Here is an 18,071-nt window from a genome sequence, read left to right as displayed (position 1 = left end):
AGCTGGTTAACTGACAGAGGCATTAATTTGGGACTCCAGTAACTAATGCTGGATTCAGGCTTGAAATGGGAAATGCCCAGATAATCGGAGAGGGACTTGTGTGCATGGACTCCTGAGGCTGGAGACCACTTCAGAGGTGACTTTATTGGATGTTCAGTGAATCCCTGGATACCCAAACTGTTCTGTAAGGTTTGACAGGCAGATAGCATTGGTGTCAGGGGTTGCATCAGATAACATCTGTCTTGCACACGGAAGCCAGCGTGCTGGGTCAAAGTTAAACACAATGTATAGCTGCCAAGATCAGGGGATGGAAATTACGTCTCATGCTGGACCTTTGGGACATTATCCCTACATTATCCCTTTCTTTGTAACAGTAGGTCTGGTCTGTGGAAACATAGAGTTACTTCTTTTTAGTGTTGTTTCTTTTAACTGAGAGGAATAAGTCTTGATTGCATCAGAAATACAACTTCATGCTAGGCAGGATTTGCAGAAGTGAAGCTGACAGGAGGCGGCCGGAGTACAAATTAAAAATGAAGCAGAGCAGCCTTTTCTCATTCCACCAGCTCAGAAATATATTGAAAGTAAACTGCTGGCAAGTAGACAGTGAAAAGCAAATTAGATTTGGGACCAGATGGTGTAGATCAGTATAATACAAGTTGATGTCAATAAAGTGGTATGATTAATGCTGCCAAGAATATCACTCATGATCTTTTTCAATTTCAGGTGTTATTTGCAGCACAGGTGAGGCAGTTACACAGACACATGCACAGATCATTTTGGAAAGTGGGATTTAATTGAATGTCTGTTCCAAGAGAAAGGGCTAGGCCTGCATCCAGATTTATTTGGAAACGTGCACACCCTGGAGCCTGTCCTGGAGGCAGGAATCTGGGGCTGAGGAGGGAAGAGAGCAGCACATCTGTGTGCTCAACCTCCGTGAAGGACTTGATCCCAAGTGCTGCAGGCTTCCTCCCTGGGATGGGGCCTGCCATGACTTTGACTTGGTGCTGAGTAAATGCGAGAGCCTCACTTGACTGCGTGTGGTTTGCATGTCTGCATCCTCGGAGCCTTTGGAAGGGCTCTGAAGGATTTTGAGTTGCTCGCTGCTTGCTCTGGACAATTCCTTCAATGCTGCCAGCAGCCTCCCTTTCAAGGGCAAAATATTTACCCGACATGCAGTTCTCATTTGACTTCAGTCAGAATGTGGATGATTACTTATGTAAATACTGTTGCAGAAATAGGGCATGCTTTTCTTAGAGCTTTTTATGTAGTCTAAAAGAGGAAGAACTAGGGAGTCCTGCAGGAGAGGCCTTTTTCTCTGACAAAGACTTAATGTGTATCATAACTGTTTACCTAAATCCCTGGGTGTTTCCAGATATGCTCCTCAGGGATTAACTTGGTGTGCACTTGGTTATGGTCCAAATTAATAGAAGAATTAGCTTCAGGAGTATCTTCATGGTGTATTTTATAAATTAAGCCATTAGTATTAATTGTTGATAAGAGTCATTACCCATTCTGTGTGCCAATTAAAACATGACTTTTTTTTTTTTATCGTATTAAATACAAGTAATAACTTCAGCACCAGATTAAGGTATAATTATCTGTTCTTCTGTATGCTGTTAAAAATGCTTGGACTGACATTTTTGTATATATGTATATAAAAAAACTTTTAAAGAATGGACAGAATCCATACTTTACATATGGGTTATGGGTTTATGGGTTAGTGTCTGATAACTGGTTGGTATGTATTAGGATATTGGATGTCATTTCTATATATTTTGTTTTGTTTTAGTAATTATATATTATTGCTCAGTAAATGAGTGCACTTGTGGAGTGTTATGTTGTCAACATTGGTTTACTCTTGTCAGAAAAAACGCTACTCATCTTCACTGTTGGAGGATATTGCCTGATCATAATATATCTTTGAGATTTTATTTTTAGGATTCTCTGTGAATTAATTACAAAGAATACTTCATATAATGAATATTCTCAGTGGATTCTGATGGCCTCTTAATATTTTATATAAATATCAACAGAAAAATGTAATTCATGTAAAATAAAGGCCTCATTGTTAGTGGATTAGATATGAAAATGCAAAATAGACCTGTAAAGGATGACCGATAGAATGGAGAATATCTTCAAACAAGTCACGTTGTCTTGTTTTTCAGGAAAAATCTGTTGCTAAGGGTCAGGGCTTCCTTAATGAGCTTGAATGTGCAACTAACATCTTTTTTGCACAGTGGAACTTTTCTTATTTTTCTTAAATGTTAATTGGTAGGGAATTTGAGAAACTTCAGTTCAGGAGACAAGCACCAGTCAGAAATGAACGCTGCTTTTACCCTTCGGTGGGCATGAAATAAGCTAATTCTGAGTATTTAGATGCATCATTCTTGTTCATTGCCACAGGAATTTAGATACCTAAATAGAAATTAAGAGCTTAAATGCCTTTGAGAATCTCATCCTCATAGATGAATATCTTGTTCTATGACTGCCTTTTAAAAAATATTTTCAGCGACTTAACATGTAAGTTCTGCATTCTCTGGGTGCATCTTTTTCAGTGTTTCTTGTGCTTATTAACCACATTAGCAATTCCTATTCTTTGTAGCACACCAGGAGTTAATATATTCACTTCCTTTGTATGTGTATAAGCGTGCATCTCCCCTTTGGTTTGTATTGAATTTGAAGCCTGAAGTGATGATCAATGGCTCAGATTATTTCCTTGCTGTCAGCTATTGACTTTCTCTCAGTCTGATATCAGAGCTTCTTTCCCAGGGCGATGCTAGCAGGGTAAAAACAGGAGGAGGGGAGTTGGGGGGGGGAGCTGAAGAAAAGCTTGATAGAAGTCTTGCCATTTATCTTAAAGCTTTTTAACTGTGAATGTACATGAAAAATTGCTTGAAAACCGTGATTTAGGGTGGAAAATCAGGGAGGCTGAAATTTTCTATCAAAGATGTTGAAACAGGGTTAGCTTTTTCTCTTTCCCCAGTAGGGTTATTTATATAATTGTTTTTCTCCTCAACCTTTTTCAAAGTCCAAGTGTTTTGTTAGCTCTAAGGTACCATGCTACTTTGTCAGTGTGGCCTTCCTTCTCTGTTGTGGAAGTAATCAAGACCAACATATCTGAACACAGTCCTCCAGGTTCTGGAAGTAAGCTTTTCGTGACTTCTGCTGTCTGTATATTAAAGATGGATTCCTGATTCATCGTTCTTTACTCTATAATGACCTACATGAGTACAGTGACCACAAATTGCTTCTTGGTTTAGAACAGTAGTACTTTACCTCTTTTGCTGAAGATGAAACTAGAGTGTTAGGTATTCAGAGAGGTTATTTCAAGAGGAAGTGAATTTGTCATTGGAGCACTCATAACTCCATTTCTTGCTGTAAGACAAGTCTATTCTGCAGGTCCCAAATTTTTATAGGAAAATGCAAGCATCTTTAGCTACAACTCCTTTAGGCTTTGAATAGTAAGATTACCATCTTTTAAGTGATAGCATGGAACTGATAGTATCGATATAGATTAGAACAGAATCACAGAATCGTTAAGGTTGGAAAAGACCATCTGGTCCAACTGTCCACCTAGGGAGAAGATGGGTTAGTGGTGAAATAAGCTGGGTGTGGGTGAGTCATTTGAAAGACTGATATCTGACTATGGGAGAAGAGAAGGTTCTGTGTTGGTCAGTGTTCTTGTAACTTGGCTTCTTTTCTCAGCTCCACTGCTTGGGGCTGGGAGACCCCAAGTCAAGAGAATTCGTGCTGACCTCAGCAGACTGGAGTCTTGGCATTGCTCTGGATCTGAAACACGTGGAAGCAGGCTGCACGTAGCAGCCTGGACACCAGTGTGGGAAGCTGGACAGACAAATAGGATGTGTTGTGGCTCTGAGTCATGGTGCTGAGTGTGAACTGGAAGTTGTTTTTCTGCTGGGTGTCTTGGGGCCACAGGTGTGGAGGTGAGAGTGGAAAGACTGGAGGAAGGAAAGGATGAGCGTGTCTGTGGGCAGAGAAACCCCCTGGGTGTGGATAAGGGTTGCATTTGATTTAGGTGCTAGAGCTGCTTTTTTAGCACAACTTAGCTTTCATTTAACCAGCACAAATAGACTATATTATAAATGGCATGTGGCCACCACAGTACCAAAATCACTGTTTACTTAATCAAATGTGATTAATGCATTGGTTTTACATTAGTATCTGCTTTTCTCCATTGTGGGAGTAGTCAAGGGATTCCCTTTGTCTGCTAGTGGGGAAGAAAGTGTTTTTTATCCTATTCTGCTTATTGTGCACTCACATCAGCAGTAAAAAATGTCTTTAAAAATGCCTTCTTTTATCAGTGGAGAGATCAATACAGCAACTTTCTGAAAGCATAATTCAATAACATGTGCTGAGGGAGAATAACGTGAGCTCTTTTGGTGAGGCTGCTTTTCAGACATGGAATGACATTGTGGACTTCATTTCTGAACAGGGTAAGATTAAAGGGATTTCAAGCGTGCTTTGAAAATATAAGGGAGAACGATTTGGGCTTGAAGCAAGGCCTGTGCTACAGAACAGAAATAAAGCATTGCTGCAGATAATGTTTGCCTCTGCTTCTAGTGGAATCAAGAGAATCTCTGCTGCAAATCAGACCAAAAGTAGTGATGGCAATGGAAGGTGAGGAGGAGTATGTATTGTCTTCAAGTAGAAACCACCACTGGAGCTGGAAGACTTTGCCAAAACAATAACGGCAAAGGCTAAGCTCTTCGCTGTAATAAGCTGGAGGATTTTTAAGGGACTTTGAGAAGCATTGGTCAGACACATCCCAGGGGAAACTTTGTACTTGATAAGTGAAGCATATAGAAGTCAGTTGAAGGAGACACAGGTGCACCGGGATCTTTGCTGCTTTTTCTTGGGTAGAATGTGTTGTTAAAGGAAATAGTGGCTCTATTTGATGGCTTCTGACAGGGGAGAGAGTCTGGGGAACCAAGTGAATGTCTATAAGCAGTCTATTGCAACAAAGTTATGATTTGGCTAGGATGTTACTGTAATGAGCTTGCAAAAATGTCAGGTGTGGTATATGAGGACTTCAAACCACCACCCATCACAATTCTCATGGGATTACTTTCTGGATTTTCTTTTACTGCTCATAAATATGAGTGAGGTTTTACTGCTCCACAGCAAATGTATGACTCCTTCCCTCTGAGAGGGGTTTGGCCAGTACACTCCCCGGACTATTGAGTCTACCACCAGTTAGGGTAACTTTAATTACTTATAACTATTAATTTTACAGTACGCTCACAAAGTCTTCTCTTGAACCAGAAAACATTAAAGCCACTGAAATCCAGAATATTCATCACATAATTGACTAAAATGTTTCTTCCTCCTTGCTGATGTCTTTGTCCTTACCACTTTGTCAGCCTACTCAGTCTCTAGACACCTAGTGAGGTGTCAACCTCATTACCTCTGCAGAAACGTTTTCATTTCCAGACTTATTCCCGTACTTGTCATAGTCATTAACAAGTAAATACATCTCATAAAGCACAGAAATGAACTCATAATTATAGCTTTTCCAGCCATTAACACGTGTGATAGTTATCACACAGATTATGAACTCTGCCTGTCCACATTCACTGGCAATGCTTTCATGTGGGTCTCTATTTCTTTGCTTGCTCTGAGCGGAACTGACTTAAGAGTCCATAAAGCTAAAATCTAATTAAATAGCAGTGCTAGCCCTTGTATAGGGTTTAAATGTGCAAGAACTTTTCATTTTCTGATTTTTAAATATTTTCAATAAACAGATTAAAAACATCTTAGAAATATACCCCCTGACTTTGGGAGATGCCCTGGAATTTAACAGCCCATTATTTTTATATGGGCGATTTATTATAGTCAGAAGTGATGGAGTTCATGGAAAGCTAGTATATGGATAGCTGAATCATTCCATCACCTGTCATGACTCATTCCCATAGTTTCTGTCCTTTCATGAAGGGTGCATAAACATGTCTGTGGACTTAATCAGGGACAAGAGTGTCTTATTAAAACATTACCTTGATTAGGGTCATAAAAATGATTGTATAGCCCCCTGGCTAGATTGTGGGAGATGGGGGATCAAGATATTCATTTGGAGGAGGATGCCCAAACAAAAAAGGAGTGGAGTCTGCCAGACTTCATCTGTCAGACTGTGGAGTCTGGCAGATGAAGGACTTCAGTCTGGGTTTTGGACTCATTTTCTTGAGCTTCTCACCTCTGTGGGCAGAGATCTGCCAGATCTGATTCCTTCAGGTATTGTATGGTATGATCTGGATCCATTGTGGTGACTTGGTGACAGTTACTTCAAATGTATTCTGTCCTCCTTCCCCAGCAGACTCACACAGGATGAACCATGCCCTTTTGTGTCTTGGCTTAATCCACTTTCCAAGTGTGCTCAGAGGGCTTATCTAGGCAGTTCCTCAAAGCAAGCGCTTGCTTGACCCATCCTCCAAGCTGACCTGACCAAATGCCATGCTTGCAGTTCAGAAAAGTTTATTAGGTTGTGGAGGGCACTGTGAAATCCAGTTACAAGCCTATATTACCTTAATATGTTTCTTTCAGGGGGAAAAAAGCTTTTTGTTTTTGGTGGTAGTAAGGCCTTACTGAACATCTAGTTGTGGGATTGAAATGTGTGTATGCATGTCAGGGGTTGGCTCTATTTCCCGGTTTGGAACAGATTTTATACTTTGTCCCTATCTCCAAGGGATGAGGGAAGAGAAAAAGAAAATAAGTGCATAGTCACATTGAGAGCTGTTGAGCAAGTGCCTAAATCTGTGCAGATAAGATTTTATTGTTACAGCAATAAGTCTTATTATTCGGTTGCTGTAATGCCCAAGAAATCAAATCATAGACGAAGATTGCACTAAGGTAGGAATAGCTCAAACAGACCAGCAAAAATACAGTGCCATGCCCAAGGGAGTTACAATCTGGATGTCATATCCTTCAGAGCAAGGTATCCCCAGGCTGAGCACAGCAATAAGCTCATGCACCTGCTGGCTTCAAAAGATATGCAGTACCTGTGGGGGAAACGGAGGGGTTCTGCAGTTTTGTGGGTAATTGAGCCATAGCTGTACATAGGGCTGTGGCTGAGACCTGCGCCAGGTGCTTCCTAGAAGATAGCAGCTCTGGGACTGCATTCCTGGAGCACAATGAAGCAAAAGCAGGCTTGAATTCATTGTCCTTCATTCTCTGGTCAAACTTGCGAAACTTGGGCAAACTCTGTCCAATGTCTTCTCCAGGTCTGTGCCTTACAGACATCACCTCAGCAATTGTTGTTGGCTCTTCTCAAGATGATTCCTCAGCCCTGGCTGCACGCTGACATGATGTAATAGCAAGAGCGGTCCCTTTATTGCACTGAGAGCACAATGCCTCATTATTCTAAGGATGAGGCTGGTGGGAAACAGCTGTTTTACTAATTGAGTAAATAAAAGCACGCCTCTCCCTCCCTCCTCCAGCATGCAGTCATCTGCCTGGGCTCTGTGCATCGTCACCGTCCCCTCGGCTCCCTGCCCCTGAGCAGGAGTGGGCAGTGCTGCTCTGGAAGGCTGCCTTCACTCTGCTCGCCGCGGTCCAAGCGGTTTGTTTGGTGACTCATGCCCTGAGCCTTCGCTTTCGCCCAGAACCTTGCTCTGTCCTGCTGTTCCATTCGCTCATGCCCCTGCCCTGCCAAAGTAACCACAGTGTGCGGGGGGAGAGAGGAGAGGAGTGGTGTTGCCAGTCCTTCGTTAATTCCTAGATACGAAACGATGGGGAAAGAAAGGCGTGTGAGAGGCTAGTAATAATGAGCTGTGGCCTTAGTGATGGAGAGCAAGGCGGGCTTCTCTAACTAACAACTTAATTATAATAAATTTGAGTCTAATGGCACCAGGCAAGTAAATCAATCAACCCTTGCAGGTGGGCTCATTAAAACTAGTAAAGTACAGACCAAAAAGTTCATCTTATTAAAAGGATTTAACATTTTCCTGTTAAATCCTTTGCTGCCCATAGATGCCAGGAGAGAATTTTGATTCTGCCTGTCTGTTGAAGTGGTATGAAAGGGCTGACCTTACACAGCAATAAATGCCTTTGGTCCTGGCTGGCTGGTGCCAAGGGGCATGGCTGCACAAATGCTGATAGACTTTCACCAGCCTGGCCCAGCTGTGGGTTGCCAGCTGTCCCGTGGTGTGCACTAAAACAAAGTCAAGGGTGAGTACTCTTTCACAGAATACAAGTGATCTTGCTCTCTGAGCTGTTCTCTGGGCCTCTGTCTTACAGACTGAGACATCACCTCAGTAATTGTTGTTGGCTCTTCTTGCAGTGACTCTTCCCTGGCTTGTGGGATGTCTCCGCTCTTGTCAGGTCCTAATATATTGTAGCCCGCAAGCAGCATTTTCTGTCCTTGCCTTCCTCTCCTGGCTGCAGGATGTAGTGCTTTGAGAGGCAAATTTTCACAGACCATATTATAATCTTTTTCCTTTGGGAGAGTATATTTACCTTGGAAGAAACACTAAACTGAGAACAGCTATCCAAACAGCTGGCATCCTTCTTCCTGTTTTTCTTTTCTATCAGATAGAGTTGGTAGCTGGAGAGACAGATTTTTTTTTTTTTTTCTTCTCAAACTTTCTTCTACCCACACTGTCACTTCAATGACAGCCTTATCTGCATAACAGCACTCACTCAATACAGAAATCACTGCATTGTTCGGCAGGTCCCTGCAGTTGCAGGGTTGCAAGAGATATGCTGTTGGAGCATTACTTTGAGTTGCATTTCTGGTGTTAACTGATTTTAGGGAGAAAATACCAAATGCATCAATCTATCATTGTTCAGCAAAATGCTAACATTCAAGTCTTTTCTTTTTCTGGTAAGAGAAGACCACAATTAAGAAAGTAGAGAGGGACAGGTTACATATCCCACCACCTGTGTAGCACACCCATGGCTCTGTCTCTCTAATCCCATTCTTTATGATCCTGCTCTCTCCCAGAAATGCATAATTAAGGTGGCCACCCCCTTTATCCTGCTGGAGCTCAGGCAGCTAGGTTAGCCAACAAGGCAAGTGGGCACTGCCATCGGAGGTGCAGTCCTGCAGTCTGAGTCCTGACTGAGACCTTTTAGTTTATGCAGCTCATGGCATGCTTGCTTTGTATCCTGCTGTGCTCAGGCAGCACTCTAATTGCACAGCAGTTTGTAAATAAGTGCCCTGCATATGGGGGAAGTACCCCTTGCTATTTTTGATCATTTTTTGAAAGGCATTTTTCTTTGAAGCCCTGAGAGGTCTCAGGGGCTTGTAGGAAATTAATTAGGCTTGCAGCAGTTCAGGAGTTTGTTCAGAACAAGTAGTAATATGTTAGAAAATAGTGTGGGAGAGGTAAATGAGAGAAATTGAGCATCTTTTATCCCACTAGGTCTCCTTTTTGCATAGAAAGTACTGAGTCTTTCTTCCTCTGCTCTAGACCTGTGGGCAGAGCACATCAGAGAGAACTAATGAATGAGTTTCTCTGAATAAAGAGCAGCCCCTTGTCCTCCTCATCTCTAACAATTTTGTCTACTTCCACAGGAACAGGGACAAATTCAGGCCAGATCCAGTAACACCATCAGCGTAGGAGTCCTGTCAGCAGTGTGATCAATATAGGACTGAATTGAGTTATTGCTGTTATTAAAGTATAGTTTTATTGCAATACTCTGGAAATATATTTTTTTGTTCTCTCTTATTTTTCACTCATTGTCCTCCCCTTTTACATCCCTTTAGCCTTTGCCCAAATTTCACCTCAAACCACAGGCAGTATTTTTTCCCTGGGAGGTGACGGGTTAAAACAATAAATAGATTGGTTCCTGTTTTTCCTCCCCAGCTCTGGGCTCCAGCTGGGTGCAGACACGGAATAGCAACAAGTCCATGGGAAAGGCTCATCTTCTCACAGCCCTCCTAACAGCACTCAGAGCTCGGCGTGAGCTTCCCAGAGCCCCCTCACTAAGGCTGGTGGGAGCTTCTTGCAGGGAATATAGCGATAGGATGGAGATGGTGCATGAACCCAAGTGGGACTCAAGGTGTGTAGGAAGAACAGTGTCATGGGTCCTCAGCTGAGTTTTTTTTTTTTTTTTTTTTTAAACAAACTCACAAGCATAAATAATTGTGGCCATCAGGAATTAACTATTTTTATGCTGTCTGCCTGATGACTTTTTAGACCTGCAAGAGAAAATGCATTTCTGGTGTAAAGCACCTCTTTCATGGGGACCATTTAATGTCCCTGCTTAGATAACTGCTTGTACCTAAAGACATCCCTGGCTGTATTTATATTTAGTCCTGCCAAATGCTGTCTGTTCCTCATTGATTTGTGATGAGAGAAAGCAAGTATTGCATCTTTACAGATTGATCAGTTTGCTCAGATTGATGCTGGAGAGCAGGAAGAGCTGAGGATGGAGATGGGCACAGATGCATCCCTGCAGGAAGACCCGCGTGGTGCAGGCAGCCTGGGTGGTCTTGGCCGAGACAAATCCTATTTCCATTCCCCTTGGCTCAGTGTGTGCTCACAGAGTTACTGTGGCTCAGTTGTCATTGCTGTTTAGCTACAGTAACCCGATCGTAGTCTTAAAGCCTAGTCCATGGGGATGTGCCTCATGGTCTTGTTCCCATCCCAGTGTCAGCAGGGAATTCCAGCTGCTGTGGAGGGCTTTAGTGTGTTGTGCATGGTGGTGTATCTTCTGGAGAAGCAGTGAAAAAGGAGTAGCCAGGGGATGGTAAAGGTGTGACAGCATCTTCACCAGCTTGGCACAGGTGTACTGGCACTGTAGCGTGGCAAGATGAGCTTGTGTAGTAGTGCCATTATATACTTTTTTTTTTTTTTCTAAAAGGTGCTAAAGGCCAGAATCAAAAGCTCTGGAATTTGACAGAGCTGAGCCTATTGCTGAATGTATATCACATCAGCTTCCTGGCATTTCTATCTTCCTTAAGCTAAAACCAGCAGCTTGCACCAGATCTTGCCCAATGCTACCAAGTGTTGCACCCCTTGTAGTCCCTTTGAATAAACACCACTAATTCCCCTTTCATGCATTCCTGTGAGGGTGGGGATGACCAAAGGAAAAACAGGGAGCTATGAGATAGCCTGTACTTCCCCTGCCACTAGCCAAGCAGTAGAGAGCAGTGGGAAACAGCGAAGGTGTCAGATTTTCTCTAAGGGCAGTCATGAAGCTTCTGTGCCAAGCACTGTTTGACATTTAATTTAAGACCTATGTAAAGTAACAGCCAGAGCGGGCAACAAGCTGAGTGTTCCAGTTGACAGACTGGCTCTATTTGCTTCAGTTTCCTTAGCATGATGGCCAAGTTTATCTGTGAGCAAGAAATACTCAGATTATTATTTTTTTGTTAGCCCATCATGAAAAGAGAGCACTTGTGTTAGACGTGGCTTTGTGCTTCAGGTGGCCTTTGTTAGGAAACATAACATGTGAGTGCTGTGTGTCACCCAAGGAGCCAAAGCAAATTGTGCCTCTTTGATTAAATAATGCCAAAGTCAAATGCTGGATTCCTGACTTGGACTGACCTGGTCAGCAGGTGTAGGGATGGAGGGGATCAGTCTCACAGCTTGATGTGGGGGAGTAGGGCTTGCTCCTTCCATAAATGTGGGTGTTGTGACCATGTTGTGCACAGGGGTTTAACATGTTGTGTGTTCAAAGCAACCATGCACTACATTTCATCTGCTGTTTGGTGTTTTGGGAAATGGCAATGAAACCTGTTTGGGTATTTGGAGGGCTTGGGTATCTGGAGGGAGTGGAGGGAGCCTTTCCCCTGTGGAGAGGAAAGCAGTAGTGAAAGCCAGGCTGGCTGGTTAGCCAACCCTGGAGAAAGGAATGGTTTAAATGGTAGTTCTACATGTAGAAACCAATCATGAAATAAATTATTTGTGTTTAAGTTCTTTATAAAGAAAAAGAAGGTATCTGGTCAACATAGTGAGGTATTATATTTTGAAGTGTGCAAGTTTGGTGATGAAGATGGGGAAGGAGTATGTTAGCCAATAAGGAATAGCAAAAGAGGAAGGGTCTACGAAGCAAGTGGCTTGCTGCATTGAGGACCAAAGGCAGCTGCAGAAGGTGAAAGCAGTGGGAGGAGAAGGGCTCCCCAGGCAATGGGACAGAGACAGCGGCCTGAAGGCGGTTCTGGCTGGCTGGAGGAGGACTTGGCTGCTTTTCCAAGGTCATTAGGAAGTCTAGACTTTCCCATAAAAGGGTCCCATTTGCTGCAGAAATCCTTGGGCTACCAATGCCCTGAGGGAGGGGAAAGCATGTGTATTTGCAGAGAGCTGCTTTCAGCTTCATAGAGAACATAAAAAGCATGGAGGAGACCAGCCTGGCTACACTGGGGTACCTTCCATGAGTCCCTGTGTACATGGACCTTGGAAGTCATTTTTGGGGCAGCCTGGCAGGACCTTTTTCCATCGATCATGTAGCCCACCTTGCCAACAGGCAGCTCCGGGGCTGGCCCACCTGGCTGTGGGGCAGCTGCTGCTCCAGGCTGGCTGGGTTGTGCTTCTCCACAGGTTTCTTGCCCAGCAGACGGGCCAGAAGAGCCAAAACCAACTGCATTCCTCTTCGAAAGCCAGAGAGCAAATAATGACTTCTGTGTGCTGAGGGAGGCATTTGAGGAACTCTATTCATGCAGCTGAGTTCCTGAAACTCAGAAAGGAGACTTCCACCTCTGACAAACTCCCCCTTGGTTACCCAGGGGCTGTTTGACCCATGGGTTGTGCCTTCTTTTGGCTTTAAGCGCTTTTAAATACCTTCTTCTCTCTGTATGTAGATAGCATTGGTCTTGCATAACCCACCTGGAGAGACCTTCTTGACAGCAGTGTTCAGAGTAAACCACAAGTCCCAGCCCCCCTCAGATCAGCATATGCTTTTGTTCCTGTTAACAGGGCTTGCCAATTTATGCTGCAACTTACCTTGGAAGGAGAAGTTAGAGTGAGTTGCTAAAGGCAGGGAAAAAATGATTGCAGTTTTCTAATTGAGGCAAGGGGGAAAAAATAATACAAGGTTGAGAAATGCTTTTCTTGAATAAAGGTTTGAATGCCTGGGAGACTGGCAGTAATTGGATGTAGTTCTTTTTGCAAGCCCAGCTATATGTTACCCTTGTCTTAGTGCCATATTGTGAAAATCTGTGTCAGAAAAGACAGGCCTGGTGGACTGGATCCTGCAAGTCCTTGCCCCAGGGGAAGTATCTACCGATGTGAATGACCGCTGGAGACAGATGATGGTGCCCACCCCAAAAGAAACAATGCTGGAGACTGCAGTGCTGGGTAGAGTGATGTTGAGGCTTCTACCCAAGGGGACAGTTTGGATGTGAAAAGCCTCCTGCAATCTGCACAGACTTAGATGTTGATTCAAGCCTCAGAGTTTGCAATCTAGCTGGGATTAGCTGTACAATTTGGCAACCAAATTACATGTTTGGATATGGTCTTAGTGATATGACTAGTCTGGGACCTTTATGAACAGATTTCATTTGTAGTATTTCTTTGTGGCATGATTTCTCTTACATGGAATCACAGAATCATTAAGGGTGGAAAAGGCTTTCATGTTGGTCTCCCAGAATTGTAGTTCGATGGTGCAGTGAAGAGAAGAATGTAACGTGTTAAATCTTCCCATCACTATGTGAGAAGGAATCCTGAATACCATCAGGGGAACTTTCCAAAACTGGTGCTTCTTGGAATCACAGTGAATCCAGTATCAAAGTTTGTGCTTATTCACTGGGATCAAGCACTAAATAAAAGGTGTGAGAAGTAAGTAAAAGACAGTGCAAATGACTTAAACTCTCCTTGAGTGCCCATAAAGGCAGCCTGAGGGCATCACAGTGTGTTGGGTGGGCAGGCATGGTGCTGGTCAGTGGGCTCTCTGGGATGCAGAGGGACTGGATGGTGTTGGATGGCTTTGTTTTTTTCCTTGGATTAGGTCTCATAGCATGGCTTGCAGTGCACATTTTGTGAACTTAGAATGTGCTCTCTGTTCGCTTCTAGCGCACCTGTTAGCTCCATAAGCAAGCCTGCCAATTAAACACAGAAGTCAAATCCCACAAGGAGCTTGGCTGCGTATGCTAGAAGATGTATGTATGTAATAAATGGTATTATGAGGTACACACCCAAAGCTATTTGAGTTACCATATGAGAGGGAAGGCAGTGTCAGAGTACCGAATAGGCTCAAATAACACAGATATAAATGCTAGATCCACTTCCATCCCTTTGTTTCATCTTGGACAAATCATTTAGCTTCTCGGGGCCTCAGATCTTCTACTGAGTACATCTGGGGTGATTAAAAAAAAAAGATGACGAACCCACACCTTTTTATCAGTATACTCTGATTTCCTCATATTTTGAAACAGGAATTGCCCCTCTGTGCACATCCTCAGGCATGATTTTATAGGGACTTTTGCCTATGCAACACATAGGTATTGCTGCTGCATTTCAGCCCATGCCCCTGCAGAGCAGAGTGTATATACAAGTAAAATCAACATTATGCCTTTGAATCCCATTTTCTATTTCATGATATGTATTTCCTCACAAGTGAGCTGGATTTTACCCATCACTGGAGAAGCAATGTTTGGTTTCCATGGGAGCCAGGTACCTCGAACTTGGTGAAGTCCAGCTATTACTCATCAAGAGAAGGGCAGCCAACGTTGCACTTTGGCTGTAGCTGACAGGCAATTTATCTGGGCTGAATCCCTTAACAGTGGGCTCCAGCCTTGCCTGAAATCTTATCCTTTGCCTCTCTGTGCAAGTGGGGATACCGCCTTCGCAGGGCGGTTTGTTTCAGACACATGCTGACAACTGGAGATGAGTGGTAGTGGTGGAATGTGATGGAAAGCTGCAGTGAATGTATTAATTGCACTCTTTTTCCCTCCTTTCTGTAAAAGCCTTGTGTGCTGGGGGGAGCCTTGCTGAGTTTCTCTTATGCGGTAATTATCTAACACAGTCCTAGACTTTTGCCTTGCATCCAGGAAGGTGCATTACTAACCCAAAAGGATTTGATACCCTCCCACTGTGGCCCATTTTCTTGGCTCTTGCCTGCTCCTTCTGGCTCCTTGAGCCTCACAGGTCCATTAAGATCTTCTCGGTTGCCCATGCACAAACCTGACAGGCTCACGGGGAGATGCTAAAATGGTTCTGGTTCAATTAGCAGGATATAATATGCCCTTTGGTGAAACCCTGGCTCCCCTGCCAGGCTAAGCACATGCTGCCCGGGCTCGTAGCAGCGGAGGGGTGTACCCATCACCTTCCTTCACTGGCAAGGCACAGAAACAATGAATCCAAGTAGCTGCTGCAAGGAAGTACCTGTATTTTTCTCCCAATTGTATTACTTTTTTTCGTAAAATGAGCTTGAGACTATCAGAAAACCTGCTTAAGTTATTCAACATACTCCAGCTAGCTGGTAGCTGTAGCTTTTATTTTAGTCTAGGAATATTGCTATTTTCCTTCTCTGTGAGCCCTCTTGCAATTTGAGTTGTTCTGCCCTGTGGGTCACAGACCAGTTTGGTACTCAGTTTTTCTGTCTGTGTTGATCAAATGCTTCTCTAGGTGATTTGCTGTTTGCCATGGTTGATAGCCTCCTGAGCAATCAGTGTTGTTTCTCTCCCTTGCCTCTGAAATGTGTTGAAAGATCTCAGTACCAAATCATATATTCACAGCAATTATTCCCCGGTTGGCTGCACAGAGTTTTTTTACATGCTTGCCAATAACAGAAAGGTAAGTCAAAACTCCAATGAAACTGATGCTGAGACCTGGGGGAGAGCAGGAAGCACGAGCTGTAATTGTTTTCTTGGGGCTCAGCTGCCTTGGACAGTAGCTGTTTCTATGAGACCTTTTGGAAGTAAGGGTATTGCAAGTGGATAAATTCATATGCTTTGGTGGTAGAATTAACACTCCCAGAGGACTGGGACACCGGAGAGAATATATGGAAAATGATGGTGGCTTCCCCCTCTGCAGGGGCAGGAAGCAAATCTGGATGGAGCTGCACTGTGAATAGCATTGGCTTGGTCTGGATGCACTGGCTCTCTCATGTGGTGGGAAAAACCTGCCCTTAACTCTAGTCTTAAGGAATGCTTTTTTCTTCTCTTTCCCAGGAGGTTTCCCTGGGTTTTTGAACGACTGCATTTCCCTTCAGCATGACAGCTGCAGCTTCACCTCTTCTCGTGTGAACCTGGAGTCAGGTCAGGCTAAAATGCTGAATCCTTTTCTTTCTCCCCCTTCACTTGGTTCTCTGGCCCCCTCCTTCCTTCCCCATATCAGCAGGCTCTATTGCCATAACTTGAGGATTAGCTTTTCCCTGCAGGAATGAGCTGAAATGCATGTGCTTTACTGAGCAAAACAAATCTCTTCAATATTAGAAAGGCAAAGCAAAATGCTTGAGCACATGTGGTTTTTGTTAGCTGACTTCTCTTCCAGCTTTGTGTTTGGTCCCAGTGTCAGATTCCCTCTTAAATATGCTTAGGAGGTCACAGCAAGCAGGTGAATAGTCATACAATAAAAATCACATCACACCTCTTTAAAAAAAAAAAAAAAAGTACATATAAAAAATACATCCCTTCTTTCCTTCTTCCATGATCCCCACCCCCTCCATGCACAGTAGAGGCAGAGGCTTGATTATGCACTCAATATGAAGTAAATGAAATAAAAATGAGTTTTCGTAGCACAGCAGACAGCAGTTCAGGCTTTTGCAAGTGAGCACAGAGTTTATAGGGTGCCCTGAGTTAAGCAGGTAAATATAGGTCAGGTTCTCAGCCGGTGTAAATTGACTTCCCTGGAGTGATGCCACCCTGCACCAGGGTCTGGCTTCCAAACACGTGTGCTTGTGCCAGCTGGGTATTTTCGGGAAGTGTGTGTTGGGTAAGATGCTGAGAAGATGACAAAGGTGTATATATGCAGAACACACCTCTGAGTGTTTAGTGCAGGTGTGTGCAATAAAGCTTGGATGGGATTTTTGAAACCATGACTCAGTTCCTTTAGGAAGATCAGATACTGGGTTTCTGTTATGATAGTATACAGCCAAGTGCCCCAGACACCCCCAGCACTTCTGAACTGGTGGGAACTCGTACAGACTTCTCTTAGTTGACCTGACAAAAGCAATTCTAATAAAACATTGAGGTTCTGGTCTTGTGTGTAGATTTTACAAGTTACCTCAGCCAAGGCAATACCTCTATACTGGCAGAAGTGGGAACTAGCTCAAAGAAAGCTAGTTTGAGTACTAGAAATACTGGTGACCCCGCGAGAGATTATATGTACATTTTATTTAGTAAGTCTATCAAAATGATCTCTCAAGGATTTGTCTAATGTCATTCTGAAATGACTGTTCATTTAGTGTCTCAAAGGATCTGGTAGAATTGACCTGGTAGAGTTCGAAGAATGTTCAATCAAGAATATTCATTTTAGACTGGGCATTAGGAAAAAATTCTTTACTGTGAGGCTGTTTAAGCACTGGAACAGGCTTCCTAGTGAGGTGGCTCATGCTCCAAGCCTGTCGTGTTCAAGGCATTTGGATAATGTCTTGAACTTTTAGTTAGACCTGAAGAGGTCAGGCAGTTGGACTCAGTCTTTGTAGGTCCTTTCCAATTGAACTACTCTAGCTTATTTATTTTACAACCTAGACGCTTGCAGCACTCAGACATTGACCTGCAGTGCATTGTGCCAGAAGGCTCTAAAAGACCTGTATGCCTGTTCAAGGCTGTTACATAATTAAAAATAATGTCCGGGAGCTCAGATCCATTGTATGGAGGCTCAGTAGCAGGAGAATAGTGTGCTATGGGAAGGCAAGGGACTTAATTTAAAAAATAAAAAAAAAAAAAAGAAAAAAAGGGGGGGGGGCAGTTGAATGCTAGTGCAGGACTTCAAACAAACACTTCTTCAGGGCTATCAGCAGCAATGTTTGTGATAGAAGCACTCAGTCTCCAGTGATTCACTTGCCTGATTCAAGCAGGGTAGGGCACGGAGGGAGTTTGGCCTTTCCTAGTGTGTCCTAAAGCAGAACGCTTCAGGACTTTTGTTTCATTGTTTTCAGTATCTATTTGGGCTTAATGCATGGATCATGACTACAGGTACAGCATGGGATGGACCTCAGACAGGCTGTAAACT

General features: G+C 43.4%; 1 protein-coding gene across 11 annotated transcripts in view; it reads left to right on the top strand.

Moving 5' to 3' along the window:
- The window catches only part of LOC311442499 (uncharacterized protein), a 172,191-nt gene that overhangs the window by 30,530 nt on the left and 123,590 nt on the right, over nt 1–18,071 (top strand). For 4 of the 11 annotated variants that reach the window (XR_014696679.1, XR_014696680.1, XR_014696681.1 and 1 more), the window contains one exon: nt 16,067–16,153. The exons of 6 other annotated variants lie outside the window; for them this stretch is intronic. Coding sequence is in view for 1 of the 5 variants with exons in the window: in XM_084531785.1 (XP_084387911.1) it covers nt 9,527–9,592 (66 nt within the window). In the remaining 4 variants the exon portion in view is untranslated. Of the gene's footprint in view, nt 1–9,526; nt 9,607–16,066; nt 16,154–18,071 lie in introns of those variants that run through there. One more of the 11 variants, XM_084531785.1, reaches the window with a different exon arrangement.

Source organism: Aythya ferina (genome assembly GCF_964211825.1).
Source record: "Aythya ferina genome assembly, chromosome: 11".
Classification (NCBI taxonomy): domain Eukaryota; kingdom Metazoa; phylum Chordata; class Aves; order Anseriformes; family Anatidae; genus Aythya; species Aythya ferina.
Note: the sequence above shows the minus strand (reverse complement) of the source record. Positions and strands in the feature narration are given on the sequence as shown.